The following is a 23,394-nucleotide window of genomic DNA, read 5'->3' on the forward strand; positions in this document are numbered from 1 at the left end:
TGTGTCAATGACTTTCCTTGGTCCGAGTGTAAACAGTCTTTTATATAGTTTTCCCCTTGAGGTTATCATCAATTTTGAATGCTTTCAATTTTTCAGTAGTAATTTATTGTTGCTGTGTGTAAAGAACTGTATTAGAGAATTTCGAAGATGGTTAAGACAGACGTTTCCCTCAAGAAGCTCAGTCTCGTGTGGAGGATAGAGTGAGTGTAATCACCCTCTTCAGGGGATTGTATTAGCAATAAACGACTGGGGCTTACAGCATTATTTTCTCTTCATAATTAGCCAAGGGACAAACTTTGATCTTCTTTCCACTGAGATAGTATACGAGGTCTCTGACACTGTCTTGATTTGAGTCTAAAAGACTGTCTTTCGATTTAGTCTGAGACTGTCTTTTGATTTAGTCTGCTTCAGTGGAAGCAGAAGGGAATGGAAGGGAAAAGGAAGAGCCCAGGAATTATCTGGACCTCCCCGACCCCTGAGTTCCCCAGCTCCAAGGCCTGTGTTTGGAATCCATGGGCCTGGCGCCGGGGCCTCTGCTTGCTCTGTCCTGCCTCCGCACAGCACAGATGGGTTCCCAGGACCCACACTGTACACTGGGAGGAACTTGGCGTGTGTTTCAGAGGAGAGTCTGGGTGTTTGCTCTTTACGTGAAAGGCATTGAGTGTACACTTCATATACATTTCTCACGTGATCCTGGGTATAAAACTTCATATACATTTCTCATGTGATCCTGGGCATGATTTTTCAGATCATGCCCAGATAGGAGATGCATTCCATGGCTAGTAAGTGGTGGAGCCAGGATTTGAATTCACATCCAGTTTCAAACCCATGCATGCTCTATCAGCCATTCCCTTTTTTCTTCCGAGTGTCACTGAGATAGACACTTTTAGTTGTGTTTCAGCTTTGTGTTAAATGACATAGCAGTAGAAGGCATGGAGAGCAGGAACGTTTGGAGAAAGATGAGACGCTACAGGATTACAATTTCCTTGCCAGCATAAAACCCTTGCCCTCTGGGGACATAGTTTTTGCCCTACCCTCTGACAGGGATATAACTTCCTACTCCTGTCTCTGGGAGTCTCACTGAAGTCATCAATCACTAGTCTTTCATCTTCCTAGTAGTAAGTTTACAGCTATTGTTAATTCATTTTGTTGTTAATCTTAGAGCTACTTTTGAGTGATTAATTTGATAAAACTCCTAAATGGATCATTAATCGTTATCTTTTCATTTTGAGATTAGATAACCAAGACTCAACGATATCCTGAATACATACTTTAACTATGCATTTGTGCTTTTTGGAATTGTCTTTTTTTGTGTGTGCTACTGTTACCTTTTCAGGTAATCTGGAAAACCCTTGCACCTCCAGGAGTTCCTCACGTCACCACCTCTCATACCTTTCTTGTTTTGCTCTATCCACTGATAGTTCTATGAGTATTTTGAATGCCCGAGTGATTATTCTTTTTTTAAGGTGTGAGCACCTCAGAATTGGAGACCATATTTTCGTCTGTCTCCCATGTTGTACCTAGCACTGTGTGCTGCTCAGAAGTCATCAGTAAACATTTGTTGAGGCAAAATGAAATTCTCATAAATTTCTTTGAAAATTATTGGAAATTTACTGAACTTAATATCTGTATTAGTCACGTTGAAAACAAAAAGACACTCCCTTTCTGTTTGAGAAAATTATTATTGTCTTCTCTTCATGTGTTTATTGTTGGTCTCTATTAGATTCCATGCAAATTCTGACATGTTGAATGAGCAAATACCATTCTATTTAGTCTATGAAGGCATTTTAAACTGCATTTAAAATAAAATGTGTTCCTTTTAATTTGTCCTACTGTACTAGGAACACATCATTTTTACTTAATTAATTCATTATTTGGTGAATGTGTTGAAGTAGTGGCTTAAACATGGAGGAGACTGAATAAAAGAAAGCATTATTTTTCTTTTTTTGTAGGACATGTTCTTCAAATACACATGGAATAACTTTTTACACACACAAGTGGAAATTTGTATTGCACTGATTCTTGCAAGTCCTTTTGAAAACACAGAAAATAGCACAATTACTGATCAAGACTCCACTGGTGACAATTTGTTATTGAAACATGTAAGCTTACTTGGTGTCTTTTTTCTGCCACTCCTGGTTATAGCATTTTTCTACTTAAGGTGTGAAGTGAATTGAGGTTTAAGGGTGGGAGATTAGATTTCAGAGTCTGAATATTTAACTTATTTTCATCGTACTGATACTTTTAACCAGTGATTCTGTAAATCATATCCTGGACAATTAACCATTAGATGAACTTTTTTTTAAAAAAAGGCTAAGTGGCTTGCTTATTTGGGAAAATTAATAAATTTGAAGATTTAGAAATCTTTTGGAGATTAAAAGAACAATACAAATTTAAATACTGCAGAAAACATTTGAACCAATTATTTGGATTGCCAGAGTTTTAATTTCTGGTGCTGAATATATGACTGAAAGTTGGGAGAAGTGAGTTCTTACGCAGTGTCGAGGAAGCCTCTTCTGGGGGTCTGTTTTCTTTTGTTAAATATGAGGTGATTTTACTAAGTCAGTCTTCAGGTTTCTTCTTGCTCTGAAGTTCTGTGATTGTGTGACATTCTCTAGCTCATACTGGGTTACGCCCAAACCTTGAAGATGGGAAAGGCTAACCTGGAGTAACCAAGTAGATGGGGAAGACAAATGACATTTGAATAAGACTGGCTGTGCACATTCGATAATGCAGCCCACAGCACTGGTCGTTGGCGTGCAGAAGTTTGGCAAGCCACACCTATTTTTAATATGAATGCAGTAATGTTAGCTCATAGAGAAGTAAGTGTTGCTCGCATTTAAAATGTACAAGTGTTGCTGTGGATTGTGAGTTAAATTTTTGCCGGGGCATAATTTTCTTTATTCCATATCAGAGTAAAACCTGGCTTTGGTTTAGGTCAGCTGCTCACTGGTAGCAGTAATTGAAATATATTATTTCCCGGTAGGTTCACTGCTAAAGTCACAGATCCTGTCTTGAATCCCTGTAGTGTTCTGGGGCCCTTGAGTAAATTTATTTTCACGGTGCATCTGATTTAGCCAGTAATTCACAGCTGTATTAGGCTTGCTGGGTTATATGTATAAAGTGATAGATATCACTTTTCTGTTTAACTAGAGTTCTGTTTCACTTTAAAAATTTGACACTTTGACATTTATGTCAATGTTAAACTGGAACCTTCCTTTTTATTCAGCTCTTTCAAAAATGTCAATTGATAGAACGAATACTTGACGCCTGGGAAATGAACGAGAAGAAACAGTAAGTAAATTGTTTTCTGATAGGAGTTCAGTTTGATTTTTAATTTGAAGAAAATATACTCCCTTGCCCTAGACAGGGAACAATGAATATAATATAATTACATGGGACAGGCCACTTTACAGTTACAAATGGTTCTCTTGGGGCTTCCAGATTATTTAATTGTAACAAATATTTTTCTAGTAATTTACTTCTAGATCCCCCTGTCTTTCTACCTGTCTTGAAAGAACAGGGGTTGGGAGTACTCCCCACCTCTGTTGCTGCCTTTGCAACTTCTTGGTCCTTTCTGAATGGCTGCTTTTCTGAGAATAATGGGGAGTTGAAGGAAAAGAATTACAAAGTCAAGTCCTCCTTAATTAGCACCTTTGTCCTTGTTACCCCGGGTTCTCATGGAAGAAAAGAGTCACTTCGTGCATGGAACTAGACGGAGGGTAAAATTGCTTAGTATTTCCTTTTTTAGAAAATTTCCGTTAGCTGATTGGCAAGATTACTTGAAGTATTAGTTGCTGCATGTGAGTAGCTTTGTTACACAAGAGTTTTTTTCCCTAGCGGTGTTGTCTGAAACAGGCATTCCTCTCTAACGCCCTGGGAGCTTTTATGCCATCCCATAGATTCTGAAGCAGGTGGGTATGTTTGGGAAACACTCTCAAGGTATACTTCTTGTGTTTGTTTTTAAGTCAGGTTTATTGAAGTATACATTTTTGGGTGTACATTTCTAGGAATTCTGACAAATGCATTCAGTCATGTAACCATCACAGACAAGACACAGAACGTTTCCATCACCCCATAAGGTTGTCACATGCCCCTTTATAGTCTAACCTTTCTCAGGATCTCCCTGCTCTGTGTCTCTGTTCAGATGTCTCTTGCAGTGCCCAAGAGAGCTAGGTAACTCACGGGAGCTGTCTGCTTTGTTTTCTGGGGCTTGGTTTTTAAAAATTGCTTACTAAACACCGATAGGGCTTTGCTTTGACTCTGGGTGGCGAAAGGTGGCGTGTAGTTTGAGGGTGGCAGGGGTTCAGTCTTGGTGGACCTCAGATACTTTCCTCCAAATGGAGCTCCTTTGGGGTGCTGTCTGTGGCCAGAGTGGCATCTCTGGTTATGTGTCTGCCCCATCTTAGCCTTCCTTGACCCCCTTCCTCTCTCTGCCTCCTCGTCTCGCCAATGCCGAGGTGTCCCGTGTGCTGTACTCCCCGTGAGCTCCGTCCTCTGAAGGCCTGGCTAATAATATTCCTCCCCTCTTGGGGAGTCCTGAAAGAGCTTTTTAAGGTTTCCTTGAACAGGAAGCCTAAAGAAAATCTGGAGCCTTGGGCCAAAAAGCTTGGGGATGGGTGTTTGTTTTCCCTTGTGAGGGTTTGAGGGAATACCAGAGTTTCTGACTAAGAATTTGCCCAGAAGGGACGCTCAGGTCGTGGGATCTTGCTATGAAACTGAAAGAGGCTCATAGCAGCTCAGCTGAGGTCAACCTTATGCCTTCAGACCCTTAGGTATTCCCAGGCCCTCTGCTAAGCTTATTAGCAGATATTTCATTTTCCAGGCAAGCCTACAAGCACAGTATGGTTTTTCTTAGTGACTCCTGAAAGATTCTCCCTTTAAGCAAAGATCTCTTCGGTTTGTTCCCTCCTGTCTGCAATCAAAAGTCTTTTGTTTCATAGAATTTAAAGACTTGACACTTTGTAAATATTCGGGCGGAGAAATCACAGTGATGTGAAAAGTTTGTCTAAATGTAAAGATGGGTCATAGTTGTGAAGATTAGACTCTAAGTGGGGAAGGGGTGAGGAATAATGTGAATGTCCGTGTCCAAGTGGGAAGTGGGCCAGATACAAGTTGACTACCTCTCATCTTGGCCAAGTCCTCAAATCAGCTAATATTTTAACTTGAGAAATGCCATTGGTAGATAACTATCTCGATGATTGATTGATACAGTTAAAATTTGATGTCTTAGCAAGATGAACCAGCAGAATTCTCACCTCATTTCCCTACAGTCTGTTTAAAGTCTGAAAAATAGTTTCACAGAAAGATAGGAAGGAAAGTCACAGAATCATTAGGCATCAGTGAATGTTTGGGTTTTTGTTTTTAAAGATACTATGTTACTGAGGATGCTTGGTTTGAGTCTTTGAACAGAGTTTGTCCTGTTGAGTGAGGCTACAATGTAGTCTTTTGAGTAGACAGTTGCTGCCACACTCCCACCCCCAACCCCTATCCCAGCCTGGTTATGTTACGCACCCTCCTTTTCTGCCTGTTCTTGTCTTGAGTGCCTCAGTTTTTAGAATGATTGCTTAAATCCACTGTACTTACCAAGCTGTTCATCACTCCATCCTCTCAGGAGTCTGAATACTTGTCCTTTACCCCTGGTAGGGCGGAGGGAGGAAGACGGCACGGCTACATGGGACACCTGACGAGGATAGCCAACTGCATCGTGCACAGCGCCGATAAGGGCCCCAGCAGCGCCTTAGTGCAGCGGCTCATCAGAGGTAACGAATGGGTTTATGGGATCTTCATCACCTTTTTGTTGGATTGGAGAAAGGATTTAAGGGTAAAGTGGAAACATTCATAGCTTTTTAAATAGCTGTCTGAAGAGTTTCCTTATATTATCTCGAGATTTGAATGAGGCTCTTGAGAATGTGTTTGAACAGTATAGATTTCTGCTGTATCTCTGTTCTTAGTTCTGCAGTCCTTTTCTTAAGTATTGGCAGGCTCAGCCAGTAACTAGAGTTACCCACTTTCATTCTCTAAGGGTATTGCTCACTAAACCGTTCCTTTGAGCTTGCAGTACTCGTAGGCTGGCAGTTGAGCCACTTGAGCTACAATTACTCTTGCTTTTTATTTTCTTCTGAAGACCCCTACATAGCCTATGGATTGAGTTCCTTTAATGGGCATATTAAAGCATTTAACAGCATTTTTTCCATCTCTCTATTACTAAAATGAGCGATATTAGCCAGTATCCTAAAGGACTCTTTCTGCACTAGCATTTGAATTTAATCAGCCCAAGGTTACTTGCAAGAAGCAGTATTGATTCCTTTTACACTGGCACCAAGGCCTTGAGTCCATCTCCTCCCAGATGAGAGCATCAAGAACTCTGTGTGCTCCAGGTTTGGTACCAGTGGGATTACTAGTCCTGTGACTTACTCTGAAGGCAAAACATCTTCAACCTCTGTGGTACAACATTCGTTCAGTTATTAACTTGCTGAAAATCATCTCTCAGTCTATCCTACTATTTCTTTCTTAAGAATGTTTGTGTTCAAGAGGCTGTTACCTATTGAATGTGCACGAAAAGTATAGTTGTGGCCCAGTGATGGACAAATTGGGGCTAGCCCACCTGTAATTTTGCTTCTTGAGAGAGATGTTAGCCAGATCATCACACTTTATGTCCTTAGCTGTGCACATGAATTGGCCATGTGTATGATTTTTTTTTAGTCTTCGTTTTATGGAAGTTGCTTGCCTTTGTAAGGGTGTGTACACACGTGTGTTTAAACCAGAATTGTCAGATGACAACTTTAGTGAGGCCTCCAAGATTACAGCTATAGTTTCATTTTCTCAGAAAAGTATTTGTATATTCTTTTCTTTACAATTTCTGTAGAAGGTAGCTTTCACTATTGCATACGTATCCATATGTTGGCCTATGACACAAACATTTAGGAAACATTATCTTTGAGCAATTTGAGAAGCCAAACTGGGTTCCGTGGGACATTCATTGGCCAGTTGCCAGTCAGAGTTTCTCAAGAAAGTGCGCAGGAGCTGACATTTGCAGTGTTTCCTAAACTCACATGACCATGGAGCAAGACTGCTTTTACCCCCACCTTGAAGACCGCTACCTTTACAGGGAACTTACTGTAAACATATTTTCCAGGTTAAGTTTTTACCAAAAGGTCTTAAAAAACTTGTTAAATTCAAAGAACTGCTTAGGGCTCTTGGCATCAAGCATAGACCGTGGTGGGGAGGGGGTTCCTGAAAAGTTCTCGGGGTTCAGACTGAGCGTGGCTGTGCGCCGTCCCTCCGAGAGCTCAGCCTGCAGGGCTCGCTCGCCGTTGAGGAACCACATGGGTGGTGCCCTCTCGAGTTACCTGTTTATTTGTCTGTGTGCAAGTCACTGTAGTGATAATGCTTTTTTCCTTTTCTCCCTCTGAAGATCTTCCAGACGAAGTCAGGGAGCGATGGGAGACGTTCTGCACCAGCTCCTTAGGAGAAACTAACAAGAGGAACACGGTAGATCTAGTAGGTTCTACAAGGTTACATTTCTGTGATTTCAGTGCTCTTGGCCTTTGCCCGTCTATTCAGAAAGATGTGAGACATCTTCCACTTGTCCTGATAATTGTAGGCCAAGCTCATGTTTCTTACCAGTAAAAGAGGTCAGTGCCCACCGTACTCTTGCTCATTTGTCTAGTCAATTCCCAATTCCTGCTTGGGACGACGTAAGGGTACAAAGAAGCTACTCATACCTGCTCCCACTGTACTCGGTTTCCACCTCCCTCAGTGCCCTGCTCCCCAAGCACCTCAACAGAGCAGCCTCTAGCCTTCCTTTTACTGTGTTGGGTTGCCTTATGCCTAAATAACCCCGGGTGGTTAGAAAACCTAAATATTCGATATTTTCTAATGTTACTGAGTTGAGTTGACCCTCATTAAAGTCATTCCCAGTGGGGGAAAATTTTATAGATGACTTTGAAACCCCAGCTTTAATAGATTGGTACTTTGAGCCAGGGAATAATGGCATTGATAATATTCTTAAAAATTATATTGGACTTTGGAATGTAGTCTTTGTTTTCTTTAATACATTAAGTTTTAAGGTAAGTATTGCTTTTGCGTTTCAAGGAAAAGCATTTCCTTTTGCAAGCATATGCCAGCTGATAGTTGAGGTGGTGGCCTTGACTCTACATGGAAGTAGGTGTGTCAGGCATTTAATTCTGTATTTGAAATTCAGCAGCCGCAGTCTTGCATTTCTAATGTACAGTAACACCTCGATTGTTAGGCAGCCTTATCTGCTCGGAGCAGAGCCTAGAAACGGGGTGGGGGTGGTGCTGCAGAGCGGTCACTAGTCATCCTGCGGTCACTAGTCATCCTGCGTCACCCGCCTGAAGGGCCCGTTGCCTCCTGCTTTGCATATTGTCTAACAAGTTTGGTTATCTTTTTCCAGACTCTTGACAGGTTGGTGGCTTGTTCAGGTGGATATAGTGAGAGAATTATTAGGTATTAGGAGCTGGAAGAATTATGAAGTTGAGAGAGAGCTGTAAAAAGGGAGCTGTGTGGGGCTGTTTAGTTAAAATAGATTTGGTGGCCCTTACTGTCGCAGGGTGTCACAGCCCAACAGAGGAAATGGCATTCACTTTGACAGCCCTGAGTGATCAAGGAAGGGTTAAGTAGCTTTTAATGAATGTATTACCCACTGTACATTGGTTTTTTCCCCCAGTCAAATTGGTTAAAATTCTGGATCATAAGGGTCTTATTGTAGGGTGAAATTGTTCTCTCATACTGTTAAATTGAACCTTTTAATTTTAGCGGTTCCCAGATTGATTCCTTGTTAAGAATGCAGGAAATGTGGTCCCCTTGAAGGGGATTTTTGTCTTGTTTCTTATTCATAAAGAAATAGGAGTATTAATTCTGATCTTGTTTGGGAAACTTCGTTAAAAATTGCCTTTTGATTGACTTCAGAGGTAGAAGTAAAGAATGTCCAGTTAAACTTGTTATCAGGATTTTTTTAAAAAGTTATCTTTGGTAATTCAAGCAGATTTCTTTTGTGAGTAGTTTAAATATTTATAAAGAAGGACTTCATTGCAGTTCAGGTAGCACTCAGCTACTTTGCACGATGCCGTCAGTTATCTAGTCTGTGACTGTGTGTAATGTCATGTATGTCCACACAGAGGAGTGTGGGCTTGCCGTGCATAATTAGTGCACAGCCCTTTTGGGTCAGGCACATCTAGACATACATTTACACCTGTGTTGAAGGAAAAAATCATCACGGGCTCCACCTATCACGCTGATGGAAGCTCAGTTCTCCTTTGCCTATTGCACTTTCTGCCGTAATACTTGGACTACATAGATAATCTACAGTAAAACAAAAGAAGAAGTTCGCTTATGTAGCAAAAGTGGTCAGGTATATAGAGTGTTAGCATTGCTCATATCCTTTGTTGACTTAGCCCCACTCTATGGTTTTGTTGTTTCTTGAGACTTTTGTGTTGATCTCTCAGGACCTCTTCACTTCCTTGGTTTCAAATACCCAGTACTAAAATACTACCTCTACTTAGTCTTAAGTCCTTCTAATAGGGAATTTTGCTTTGTAGTATTTTTAGGGATATGGGTATTCCAAGTTTTTAAGGATCCTTATACGTTAATCCTGGGCCGCCAAGGAGAGTTGAACTGTAGCCTCCAGGCTCTTCATTTTCTGCCCAGAATGTTTCAGGCTATATCCCACATGTTCCAGGGAAAATGTGCTGTTGTGAATATTATTATAAACGCAGTTTGGTACATGCAGTGGGTGTTGCCCTTGCAAAAATGTCATACAGAAGTGTCATGCCCACTAGGTCGTGTAGTGCAAAGTCCAAATAAAAGCATTTCCCTTCTAATTGTTTGAGGCATACTCATCACTGAAATTGGCAGTTAAGTAACAAATTGCTTATTCCCTACCTCCCTCCCCAGATAGGTTAGATACACTGCCCTGACTTAGTTGGTTTTAGGATGATGACTCAGATACCTCTCTGGGAATTATTTCAGGTATATTCATAGGACTTGGGTCAACCTGTAGTTCAGCACCAAACGCTTGAGTTAGTGCATTGTTAGGTTGCCCTGGCCTGTTCTTTATTTTCTAGCCATAGCCAAGATTCGTTCATTTATACAGCAAACACTCACCTATTCTACTGGCTGTGGGCCTGAGGACTTGCTCGGTTATGTAAGATAAGCTGTGCCAGCCCCAGGCTCCTGCCATCTTCTAGGGCAACATCTGTCTTCCAGCTCCTGTCACTTCTAGGGCAACATTTGAATTACCTTCTCTCTGAGATCTTTGAAGTACTTTAATCTTCTGACCCCATCATGCCAAAGTATATGAACAAGAGATTCATATACTGCTTATGTTTTTATGTTGGGAGTTTATCATGAGTAAAATTTGGTGTTTTAATTATATCCAGAGGCAGCATTGTTTTGACTAAGCCCCCAAACTGTAAAAATTGGTAAGGATTTAGATAGAGTCAATTTAGATAACGTAGGCATTGTTTCTGTACTGACTTTGGAAAATTGAGTTTGTTTCATTCTCCGCCTGCCTCTCCAAGGGTGAGGATTTTTTTTTCTTAAGGTTGAGGTAGTTTATGAGATAGTTTATGGAGGTTGTGTAGAGTGATACAAACACGCACGCATGAATTGCCTGGAGACCCACCAGGTCGAGGTGGAATGTCTGAGGGTTTGCATTTCTAACCAGCCCCAGGTCATGTAGGTGCTGGGGGTCCACAGTGGGACCACGTGTAGCAAGGAGCAAGAGTCTGTAGCTTCCACTTTTCACTGGAGGTTACCAGTTATCAAGTTACCGTTATCAAGTCACACTTACGATTCTCCTAGCAACCTAATCAGCCAAGATGAAGAAAACTCTTATTTGCTTTTTCTTTTAACAACAGTTAATAAAACTGAAATTTTATTATGAAAGAAGGTAACAACTCAAAAGCTTTTTTTTCACTGCAGCATCAAGAGTATAGTTTACTTAGAATGCATCTTGCTTGGCAAGAATGTTCTTATATACTTGTTACTTTTTTTAAAGTTATGATTCTGTATTCTCATTTAGTGATTTACTAGTATTCGTGAAATATTTGAGGGGCTGCTGTGTGCTGGACACTGTGGATATTGCACTAAACAAGATAGGCAAAAATCCCCGCCTCAGTGGAGATGGATAAACAGATGGAGGGTAAACTAGGGGGAGGGAGTCGGGGAGTGTTTTGGGCAGATGTGCAATTTAAAATTAGGTGGTCTAGGAAAATGCCATGGAGAACATTTGTGTAGAGGCTGGAGGGAAGTGGGGGAGGAAGAGCGAGTGCAGAGGCCGGCACAGCGCCCGCGTGGCTGTGTCAGAGTGGGCCAGGGAGAGAATGGGAGGAGAGATTTAGAGGTTCTGCCGGCCAGATCCCACGCGGCTTCACGGCAGGCTCCTGGGGTCGTGATCTTAGTGAGATGAAAAACCATTAGGTTCGGAACTAAATAAAAAGTGACACAATTTGATGTCAGTGATTTAAAATCCTGTAATGATTTAAAAGATCATTGTGGCTGCTGGATTGAGAATAGACTATAGTGGGACAAAAGGTCGAGGCAGGGACACTGGTTAGACGCCTAATATAGTGTTAATCCAGACGAGGGAGAAACTTTCCACTAAGGAGGTGATAATACACTTGATGAGAAGTGATGGGATTTTAGGTTCCATTTTGACAGTAGAGTGGACAGATGTGGGTGAGACAGAAGAAACAAGATGACTAAGATTTTAGCTGGAAGAAGAGGAATGAAAGAGGCATTTACTGAGCTGAAGATGCCTCAAAAGGGGTGTGTGTTGGAAGCTTAGATCAGGGACTAAGATGAACAAGTTTTCCCCTGTAGGTAAATTAAATGATCTTTTAGCTCATTTTATTAATGACGATTTCAGACTGGGTATGGTGTAGGTAGAATCAGAGTCCCCACATCTTTTAAAAACATAATTGAGAAGGTGTGCAGGCATTGTGTTATTATTAATAATAACTTTGTAAAACAGTAGTTTCTTTTTGGAGGAAAAAATTAATTGCTTTGAGGATACAAGTTAAGGAGAATATATAAGGGGGTCACAGTGTCTGGCACATAGTAGTTGCTCAACAAAAGCTAGTTTGCTTATTTTAATTAATGACCTGATAAAATCTTATTTTGTAGCAAAAAGTATGAATGAGGACACATTATATCCTTTTTGAACTTAAACAGCAAGACATACTAGGAGTAGTCACCTCCTTTTTTTCCTCTCTAGTTCACCGAGCTTGCTCTTTGAATTGTCTTCTGTTTTTGTGCCCCCCCCCCATGGTGCTGCACCCCTACAACACACATGGGCTTAGTATGATTCTTGTACTGACTTGCCAGCCAAGTTGCCCGAAGCTCCTAAATCCACTGCAGTGGAACGGCTTGACCTGCTCTCGACTGCAGTTGCCCTGCAAGGTGCCAGCTGCCGTGACCAAGCAGTATTCCACCACCTCCTTTCTGCATCCTGGCTGGGCTCTCCTGGAACACCCTCACCCCCATATCTTTCCCACCAGCTTGCTAAAGCCACGGTTGACTTAAGCAGGTTCCCTTCATTGATCACAAATTCTGCTTTTGATTTCATCAGGCCAGATTCAAAATTAGTGTGAATGCTTTCTCTATACTTTAGGGAGGATGGAGAGGGAATTAATTGGAAACACTGGGTTATTCACTTGGACTCAGTATCTTCACCAAAGATAGCCAGACAAAGGGAAAAGAGTTTAATTTTATTCAGGCAGTGATTTATTCAGAATTTCATAAGCCATACCACATACAAACTCAGTTGGATTCTGCTTTGGGCTTCTTGAATCAGTGTTGGAACATCACAAAGCAAACCAGGCTGGTGTCTCTAACTCTAGGCTTCTAGGCACAGCTTCAAGGGCTGGCAGGTAACGGCTGCTTGTGTCTCCCCCAAGGACAGTGCTCTCTGCCCAGAACACTTCTACAAAAAGTACGGGACGAATAACTCAGAAAATACAGTGTAAGTTACCCTTAGACCTCTAGTGCTTGTTCTTAGAATTTTACAGACTGTTCATATTTATTACTTGCTGTAGAGCAATTACTGTCATTAGTGTGGTGCTTAGCCATTTGTGTATCTTCATTTCTAATTGTTAATACATGTATGAATTAATAGAAATCACTTACCGTGGATTGGTGAGCAGGTCGTGTTTATGCTTTTGCTTATTAATGTGCGTTGGTTTTAAGTTGTGAGGGCAGCGGGTTACGTTCTAAGCGGCAGAAGACTTGGGGTCTTGTAATGAGCAGGGGACTGCTGCCCTAAGTCATATTTAGCATTTATGAACAATACTTTTCTTAGAATGGGCAAGAAATGCAAGAATTTAAAGTGAAATGGTTGTATTTAAACCTGACCTTTCTAGTGGCTCATTAGTAATCCCTGGGAATTGCAACTTTACCCTTCAGGCTTGGCACATTTAATTATTTTTATATTTTTATCTGAGCCATTAACTTCTTCCTTCCCTTTGTAAACATCTAATTGGAGATAATCACCAAAGTCACTGAAATGGAGTACCTCATCTCTCCCATGCTTTCTGGTGCTGTTCATCATGAGTGAAGTAACCGCAGGTGGGCAGCAGGATAGGTCGCCAAACCATCCGGTTGAGTGGAGTGTACCCTTGAATTTTGGGGTGGATTTTACAACTTAGCTGTTATTTTTGTTCCTGCTGTTGTTAACACATTGAGAGAAAAACTAAATGTGATTTTTCCGTAAAAATGCTGATACAAATGTCCAAAATTTTTCTCTGTTAAATAGTTTTTTACATTTCTATGCATATAGGTTACAACCTGCCATATTCATTCATCCAGTGATGATGAAATTGACTTTAAAGAAACGGGTTTCTCACAGGATTCTTCTTTGCAGCAAGTGAGTCATGCCTAAAGTTTTGCTTTTTGTTTTATTTTAAATGCTTAGTTTAGTTGCCATTTGTGAATCAGCTTTGGAGTGAGACATGCATTAGGTTGTGATTTGGGGTTAACCTGTTAGCTAGGCAAAGACATTTAAAAGAGGAAGTGTTGGGTACATGAGAGGAAGGTTTATGTTGAATGTAATTCCAGGGAATGTTTCTTCAAATCTGATAATAGTGATGAGTCGGGTAAATTTTCAGGAGATTTGAATGAACTGAACAGTTCAGTAAGCACCTCGGACATGCTCGTTATGCAGACCTGCACAGTAGACAGTTCCTGCAGTAGAGGTCTGGATAAGAATAAGAAGACTTGTTTAACGTCAGTGAAAGTAATTGTCACAATATCCCTGAACCCCACATGGCTTACATGTTTCCAGTATCTTCACATTGTGTAGTGACGTCTAAGTTAAGTTGTAGTTGAAGTAACTCATTGCCACCCTGTCCTCCTGTTCCCAAATCATCGCTTTTATCAGCTGCTGGTAATCTTTGTGGGGGAGAGAGCAGGATACAGAAATAAATGTGCTGATTTATCATCCATTGGTGGTTCTTGGGGAGGTGAGGAATGATTTCACTATCTCCACTGGGTATCAGGTTTGGGAGCTAAATAGAGAAGCCCCTTTGAAAGTTATCAGCTCTTCGTATGAAGAAGTTGCCCTTAGTCAGGACCAGGTCTTGGCCTGTCAGTTGATTTGGTGTGGCAATGGAATTAACGTAGTCACCTTCCCACCTGGCACTGAATGTTGCTTAGCTTCTTTTTTCTCCATCTTTAAGCCCCTTTTACCAAGGCCAGGATGAAGCTTCTGATGCTTATGCTGGCCTTGCCTTTCGGCATCCAAGTAGACTGACACACTCCGGTGTAGGTTGAGCTAAGCAGTTGCTTGGTTTGGTACTAAGGCAATTTAACATTCACGTTTTCAGGCTAGGCCTGAGGTAGCATTTTGGTGGCTGGCAGGCTTCTCTTGATTCTTGACACTGCCCTTTGGAAGCCAGCCTCCCGAGGAGAGGGGCGGGGAGCTGTCGAGCAGCAGGGCCTCATTGCCACCTCTCACCTTGGCTTGCTGTCCGGCAGCAGTGGCCACCCCGGAGGCCCAGCTGGCTCACTGTGAGCCCTCGTGCCTTTGAGCAGTCCTTGCCCGACCCTGGAGTGCCTGGACAGTATTGAATTAGTCCCCTCGTCCTGGTCTGAACCCCAGTGCTACACATTGCTCCACCCCTACAAAGAAGCTTGGTGGTGTACAATGTACATTTTCAAGGTGATTTTGATCTGGCGAATAGCTTTAAGAAAAAGAATGCCCTTAAACATCTATTTGTAAATAAGCTAATAAACTCGGAACTTCCGGGCAACTGATTTAATTGGGTACTGGTGACATTTTGGTACCAGGAAAGTGGATTCCCTTCTCTCTCTTGAAATCTGGTTACAGGGTCATAGCTTTTCTGGGGAGAATTTTCTGACATTTTTTTGCTTTGACTGCTGATGTGCATATAAAGCAAGCCCAGTCACCAGACTGCCTTAACACCAGGCTACTGTTCCTGTGGGTTTTATCCACTTTATGTAACCCTCTAAAAGCAGGAAGAATAATTATTCTTTTCTGATTGACAGCCTTCCAGTAAACTTTTCTTTGCATGTTTAAACTATACACCAGTCATGGATCATTTTGAAAATAAACATACTCCAAAGCATTTTTTTCTGAATTTAAGAATACAAATCTAGGTTAATGTAAGAATTTCATGCTGGTCTCCTTTATAATCAAATCAGTTTATATATATCAATTTGAGGTTCTCATTCACATTTAAAGCTAGGTCTGTTGGTAACACTTGAGTACAGAGAGTCTAGGGCAGCTCGCTTAACAGACCTGGGGGGGGCCATACTTGGCTCGGGGCGTGCTCACAGCTTTGGTGCCCCTTCTGGTTTCCTCACCTCCGGAGCTTGACTCTTCCTCCTCCTAAGGCTGCCTCACAGGGTAGAGGGTGAGGAGGTCTTCCTCGTGTGGTGTCTGAAGAACTAGGGCTGGCTGCCAAGGATGGACACCGCTCCCGCAGCCCCCGTCCCCAACAGGCTTGTTCATAGGCCGTCAGGTCGGTGGACGGGGACTTTCTGTTGCCCAGGTGGGTCCACCCAAGAGATTTACTTAAGAAAGCGGTGGGCTCCCTTCTCAGTGACTTGAACAGTCCCTGGCTTTGGCCAGGATGACAGTTCTGAGACGTGTGGGGTTTTTTTCCCCCTTTTTTGTATAATTAAAAGTTTTTAATAATTGCACAACTGTATGGTGCTTTCCAGATTTGGATTTCTCAGAGTCCAAAACATTTTTATAAAGCTTTAAATAGAATACAGTAGCAGTCTTCACTTATGTGGGTTTAGTAAGCCTCGATGGCTTTATTAGTCAAAATCAGATTTGAAACCTAAGTTCTTTGCTGGTTTTACCTTCCTAGAAGCTACAGTAGACTCAGAACTAATGAGGACTATGGTTTGTTGGCTTTCTTTTTCCTCTGCGTTACTACGTGGAGGCTGTGTCTGTCAGCTGCTATATATCTCCCTCCATAGATGAAGAGAGACAATGCAAATATGTGTGTGCATGTTTTTGTGTATCTGTGTATGTATCTATATGTTTGTACATGTATGCATTCACACATGTATTTACAATACACTTAGTATTTGCATTCTGTTATGAAGCATTTAAAGGAACACTTTTGGGAATATTTCTTCCGTTTTACACTCAAAAGATTTACAGTATGATCTCTGGAAGTACAAAACATTTAAAGAAAAAAAAAAAAGAAAACAGTTGAAAAGGACCTTTTCCCCTTGTGCAACCAAATTTCTAATCTGTCAATAAACTCAGAGCCTGGCTTATACTGCTTGCTCGGAAGAAGGACTTCGTGATTCTTTGCCACACCTTTGAAGCTACCAACCATGCGTCATACCTTATAAAAGATAAAGCAATTCAGACGAGTTGGTTTCTTTCTACTTATCGTATTTTATATTCGTATGTCCAAAACTCAGCCCAGCCTCCCAGAACTTGTCCCTACCGTTCTGCTTTCACCCAAACTCCCACAGCTTTGATGTGCCTTACCAAATGCACCCCTGGGGGGCTGGCCCCGAGTGCTCGTGTGCTCATGTAGTATTGTCTCTTTGGGCAAGAAAGGGAGCAGCGGGAAAGTGTGAGAGTGAACAGGGGGGTGGTGGGTATCGAGTTAGCGAAAAGTGAGGTTTTAGGTTCTCGGTAAACTAGATGCAGCATTTTTTAGACCTAAGGAAAAGATGCCTTCCAAAGCCAAATATAAGGTTTATTTTTAAATTATCCACTATTTGGATTATCCATGCCATAATTCCCTGCCACCAGAATGAATAATCAGGAATTAACGGCAGAGGCATTTCTGCAGTGTTTGTCTGCAGGGTAGAGTGCGTGGGCTCTGCTCAGATGGAGAACCGAGGAGAGCTTGGCCTTCCCAGTAGGGGCCTCAGGAGCGACGCTTTCAGTTCAGCTGCCAGCTGCTACTTGTGCCCCCGCGAGGTCCGTACACAGCTCTGTCCGCGGGCAGCACGCGCGTTGTTTGTCTCCACATTTATTGCTCGGGGCAGAGTGAGGAGTGGCACTTGCATATCTTTGTCTGTTCTTTACTCCTGACTGAGAACATGGAACACGTTTGCTGACCTCGCTTGTTCCCCCGGGCCTGCTTGTTGTTTGAAATTAGAATAGCAGCGTTTTTGTGGAGTCCGTTTTAACATCCCCCCTTTCTCGCCGAAGAGAGCCCAGGTGAGCCTGGTGCTCTCTAGAAACGGCGTAGTGAACAAGAGCCGGCTCCCGCACGGGTCTTTCAGTGATGTAGGCTTTTCAGAGTGATTTTGGATCAGTGTTGTAACTTTCTGTCCTCTCTCTAAGGTAGGTAGGATAGTAGTTGCTCTTCTACTCTTCCTAGCCTCTGAGCCTTAAATCTTTTTTATAAGAAAATAAAGTGCCCCTGAACATTGTGTTGTAGGATTGTGATTGTGATTGTTAGTCATTTTTCCTCTGGTGCCATGTTGCTATAGTGGACTGTGGGTGGGGAGATGCAAAGAGGGAGGGTGGGTGGTTACCATTGGTTGGATCTTAAGATAAGGTTGGTTGTGTTCAGAGGTGACTGATACACCTTATAATTTCAGACTGTCACATGTCACTTGATCACCCTTTTGAACTAGACCCAAACCTCTCTCTAAAGATAATTCAGAATAGAGGTCAGTGGTCACTTAACATTTCTTACATGACGTGTGCATTAGAATAATTTATGGACCAAATTCCAAACATTTCCTTTTTGGGGTAAATTGTGTCTGAAATTATTTGATTTTTTTTTTTTTTAGAAAAACACACCAACCTTTTAGGCCCTATGGCTATATAAATAAGATGATTTCTGGAAAACAAATGAGCAAATAGTATGTAGAATGTCATTAGAATCATTATATCACTGTCACTGGTCCTGGGGTTGCCAGGCCTTTTCTGATTATCAGATGCAACAAATGACGTCCAATTTTATTGACCAGTTTGGCTTCAACGATGAGAAGTTTGCAGATCAAGATGACATTGGCAAGTGAGTATGTCTTCTGTTTGCATAACTGTCGCCTCCACTCCTGCTCTTTGTGAGGCGTTCTGGTTCTCCTGGGTTCTTGGAACCCTTTTGCATTCGTGAGTTGGGAGGAGCCTGCCCTCCAGGTGTTCCTTTAGTTCCAGCCTATCAGCCTGAAGCACCCAGACAGACAACAAGTAGGAATAGAATGTCACGCCCACAGAGCAGGCTTGCCCCTGGCCTTGACAGGCCTTGGTCTTTCACAGAGGCTTGTTTGTATTAGGTGTAGGAACTCAGGTCATTGTTCTCCTCTTCGAGGTTTTAGTGCTGGATCACATCATCTAAACTTGTTGATCCCTGTGTCAGTTCCCTAGTTACCTGGCTTGAGCAGGTGTGGTTCTTTTACAGAACACAGTGAATGGGGTATCATATTATGGCTGAGCAGCTCTACCCCATGTGTATTCTCTTCTCTAGGTGACTAACCAGAAGGCAGAGTTGGGGTTTTTTCCCCCGAGAGCTAGGCCTTAAGTTCATTCATTCTGCAGTCAGGGAAAGAGGAGCACAGAAATGGGAATTATTGGTAATATGCAGAATTAATGAATAGAAGATGTGTGGGCCATGCACAGAAATGAAAACAAATGTTCTAGCATCTGACCTTGGGAAATGAGAGGTATTTATAAATGAAGTATTTACAAGAGGGGTGTTACAGCTCACCAAGCCGAGTTCTCTCTCACGGAGGCTCCCTGATGGTGGTCGCCAACACCCAGCATCTCTCAGGGTTCCCCACTAGCAGTAGATGCTCAGTAGTTGGTTGAACTACAGCCAGCGGAGGCTGTTGTTTGTCATTAGTTGCAGTTTATGGCAGGTGAGAAGCTAAAAGACTTTTTCCATCACACTCTAATTGTGCCAAACAACATGCTGTGTTGGCACAGGGGCCTGGAGGCTCCACTGTAAGTAGAGCAGTAGTTGAAGGCTGTCAGCTGCCCTAAGAATCGGCTCATTTAAATCCAGAAAGAGCAAGGACTCGGTGTTTGTGTCTGTACCCCAGGAGCGCTCACACCAGAACCCGCAGGTTCCCCCATGTGGCATCTCAGCATTCGCCTGTCTGGACTCATTTATTAAGAGTTACTAGTTAGGAATGCATAGTCTCTTTAGAATTTGTATTGGGTATTTGGAATAATGTTTGATTAGAACAGATCTTTTAAGGATTATAAGATAGTCCCACCTACTCAAAAATTGTTTAATAGGCTCTGAATTCTTTTACTCCCAACTTTTTTCCTAACTGTGCCATATTATAACATAAGATTTCAGGGGTATCTGTGTGTTTTATGTGTGAATTTGACTATACCTGGAGAAAGTTCGGGGTCTGACAGCTTCTGTGGCCTTTCTTGTGCTTTGACCTATTTCTTCTTTGCAAATAACCTTTTTGGGGTTATGAAGTATGGCCCATGGAACCATGGTTTCTACCATGGATGTTAAAAATCTTTTATAGGAAGGCTTCGAGGGTGTGTTTATTACATCTCAAAAGGCTTCCATTCCAGCCTTCCCATCCTGTGTAAATTCCTTATACCAAGGGAGGAGGTATCATTTAACGTAAGCAGAGTTTGTTTGTTGTTACTTACAGAGATTTTAATGATAGTGTAAATATTTTAAATTTGGAGAATTTCACAAATACTGTTTCTGAGTCTATAGATAATTAACTATTCTTGCACTTATATTTTGTTTACAGTGTTTCTTTTGATCGGGTATCAGACATCAACTTTACTCTCAATACAAATGAAAGTGTAAGTATTAAGGCCTGTCGCGAGCAACAAGGCATACGTGAGATGGACAAGTGGGAATGGGGTTCTCTCAGAGCCTGCCTGCGAGAGCTGTGTGCACTGGGACCCCTGCGCGCTAGGAAACTTTGTCTTAGATTGCTGTGACTTCAGCAGCCACTCACATGACCTGCCTGGCCCCTGTGGGCATGTGAATTTGCAACCCTGGTTTAAGATGTGACAGGGCTAATAAAACCAGTGTAGATATTGAGCTTCAAAGACTGCTGTTTGACTCCAGCCTGCTGCCTCTTACATCTGCTGAATGTCACCAGGAGTGAAACTTGGGCTAGATCAGGGCCAGCCTCTCATCGCCAGGCGGGCGAAATGCCAAGTCAGCCACATCAGCAGATTGACACAGGATTAGTGTCATTTGAATGGGCACAATGTTGATTTTTATGTCACTTAACATGAGAGACCAATGGTTTATCTGCTGTTGTGATAAGTTAGAAACTAACCGATTGGACCATGACACTCATCACTGCTTAGCTGGCCCGGTAAAAGAAGAGCTTTTTGTGTTAGGGTAGGTCTGGGGCTGCATCTTAGGTAGGTGGGCCAGGGAGACTCTTAGAATTAAAGTGGTGCTTTCACCAGATGAAAGTGAGTATATGTAGACAGTCTCAGTTTCTTGTATGCTAGTTTTGAAGCCAGTCTTTTGGGGGGAACTTTTTGTTGTTACTTACACAGAAGCTGACATTAGATGCTTACATTTTATCTTGGTGTATGTGATAGACACAGTTTTTTTTTAAAGGGTATAGAAGAAGATGATTTGCATTGGTAACTTTTGCGGAAAATAACTTGATTTTAAAATTGATTTTCTCTCTCTCATTTTTATTTAGGGAAATATTGCCTTGTTTGAAGCATGTTGTAAGGAAAGAATACAGCAGTTTGATGATGGTGGCTCTGATGAGGAAGATATCTGGGAGGAAAAACACATTGCATTTACACCAGAATCCCAAAGACGATCAAGGTGAAAAAAAGTTCGTTATAGTAGTAACAGTATCCAATGCATAAAGCAAATAATTATTAGGAGACGTACATTGTAACCTCTCCAAACATATATGCTTGACCTAGAGATCAGTGCTTTTCTCATGATCAGAAATGCCCTTTTAAATTGATGTGAGTTGGTGCCACTGCACTTGTCTGCAGTGTGAACAGATCAAGGTAATCTACTTGAAAATGCTCGAAGTGTTTAGACATAGTTCATGAAACGTTGTGACACAGCCTCTTCTCATTGGGAAATGATGCTGAGGAATGTAGTCATATCGTGCTTTGAGTAAACGTTCCCTTACCAGGAATAAGAGCAGCAGCTGAGTTATATGTTGTTTCTTACAAAAGACTGAAAGTTTCCCTGGGGAAGGGAAGAGTTGTTTCTAAAAGTTAATTTAACTTGGGGAGACAGAGTCATGTCATTTGATACCCACTGGGATCAACCCAGTCTCTCCCCTCTCCCCCTCATTTTTAAAATTCACTCTATCCAAAAACCTCAGTTACAATGCAGAGCTTGTCAGACTGGATAAAAAAAATAAGGCCTGATTTATGCTGCCGATGGGAAATAATTTAAATTATTTAAAAACTTAAATTAAAAAAAAAAATTTAAACAGGTCAAAATTAAAGGTAGAGGGGTCTATATTAATATTAAAGTAGGGCTTCCCTGGTGGCGCAGTGGTTGAGAATCTGCCTGCCAATGCAGGGGACTCGGGTTCGAGCCCTGGTCTGGGAGGATCCCACATGCTGCGGAGCAACTAGGCCCATGCGCCACATCTACTGAGCCTGCGCGTCTGGAGCCTGTGCTCCGCAACAAGAGAGGCCGTGATAGTGAGAGGCCCGCGCACCGCGGTGAAGAGTGGCCCCCGCTCGCTGCAACTAGAGAAAGCCCTCGCACAGAAACGAAGACCCAACACAGCCAAAAATAAATAAATAAATAAATAAAAATTTTAAAAAATATATTAAAGTAGATTTCAAAGGAAAAGGATAAAGGAAAGGTCGTAAAGGGGTTATTAGAAGAACATAATGCCAATTGTAAATGTCTACGTACCTAATAACAAGGCTTCAAAATAGAGCAAAAACTGATAGAACTGTGAAGAGAAGTAGGCAGATTGCACAGTTATAATCAGATATTTCAATGCTCCTCTCCCAGTAATTGATAAAACAATAGGCCATAAAAATGTAGAACACTTAAATAATACTATCAACCATCTTCACCTACCGGGCATTTATAAAGTACTGCACCCAACTCCACAGCAGAATGTGTATTCTTTTCAAGTATACCATGAAATATTTACCAAGAGAGATCATATTTGGGCCATAATGCAAGTCTCAGTAAAAAGGTTTCAAGTCATACAAAATACACTGTCTGACCCCAATGGAATTAAGTTAGAAATCAGTAACAGATCTCTGGAAAATCTCCAAATATGTGGAAACAAATAACACATGAGTTAAAGAAAAAAATCACAGGGGAGGGACTTCCCTGGTGGTCCAGTGGTAAAGAATCTGCTTTACAATGCAGGGGACGTGGGTTCGATCCCTGGTCAGGAAACTAAGATCCCACATGCCGCGGGACAACTAAGCCTGCGTGCCACAACTACTGAGCTCGTGCACCTCAGCTAGAGAGCCTGCCTGCTGCAACCTACAGAGCCCACGCGCCCTGGAGCCTGCACACCACAGCTAGAGAGAAGCCCACACGCCGCAGCAAAGAGCCTGTGTACCTCAACGAATATCCCGTGTGCCGCAACTAAGACCCGATGCAGCCAAAAATAAAAACAAACAAATAAATAAATAATCAATCAATCTTAACCCCCAAAAAAAAACATTTTAAAAATTACAGGGGAAGTTGCACAGTACTTTGAATTGAAAGAAAACGAAAACACAGTATATCAGGATTTGGACCTTGCAACTGCAACAGTACTTAAAGGATCATTTTTAGCACTAACTGCTTACATTAAAAAAGAAGAAACACCTCAAATCAGTGACCTCAGCTTCCACCTTAAGAAATGACTAGGGCTTCCCTGGTGGCGCAGTGGTTGAGAATCTGCCTGCCAATGCAGGGGACACGGGTTCGAGCCCTGGGCTGGGAAGATCCCACATGCCGCGGAGCGACTAGGCCCGTGAGCCAC

General features: G+C 42.0%; 1 protein-coding gene across 23 annotated transcripts in view; it reads left to right on the forward strand.

The window, feature by feature from the left end:
• The window catches only part of PPP6R3 (protein phosphatase 6 regulatory subunit 3), a 129,593-nt gene that overhangs the window by 85,285 nt on the left and 20,914 nt on the right, over positions 1 to 23,394 (forward strand). For 13 of the 23 annotated variants that reach the window (XM_059932212.1, XM_059932217.1, XM_059932219.1 and 10 more), the window contains 8 exons: positions 1,953 to 2,102; positions 3,230 to 3,294; positions 5,647 to 5,762; positions 7,418 to 7,503; positions 13,802 to 13,888; positions 18,391 to 18,488; positions 20,194 to 20,248; positions 21,118 to 21,248. In XM_059932212.1, the coding sequence (XP_059788195.1) occupies positions 1,953 to 2,102; positions 3,230 to 3,294; positions 5,647 to 5,762; positions 7,418 to 7,503; positions 13,802 to 13,888; positions 18,391 to 18,488; positions 20,194 to 20,248; positions 21,118 to 21,248 (788 nt within the window). The remainder of the gene's footprint in view (positions 1 to 1,952; positions 2,103 to 3,229; positions 3,295 to 5,646; positions 5,763 to 7,417; positions 7,504 to 13,801; positions 13,889 to 18,390; positions 18,489 to 20,193; positions 20,249 to 21,117; positions 21,249 to 23,394) is intronic. The other 10 variants (XM_059932214.1, XM_059932229.1, XM_059932216.1 and 7 more) reach the window with 5 other exon arrangements.

Source organism: Balaenoptera ricei, chromosome 8, assembly GCF_028023285.1.
Source record: "Balaenoptera ricei isolate mBalRic1 chromosome 8, mBalRic1.hap2, whole genome shotgun sequence".
Lineage (NCBI taxonomy): Eukaryota > Metazoa > Chordata > Mammalia > Artiodactyla > Balaenopteridae > Balaenoptera > Balaenoptera ricei.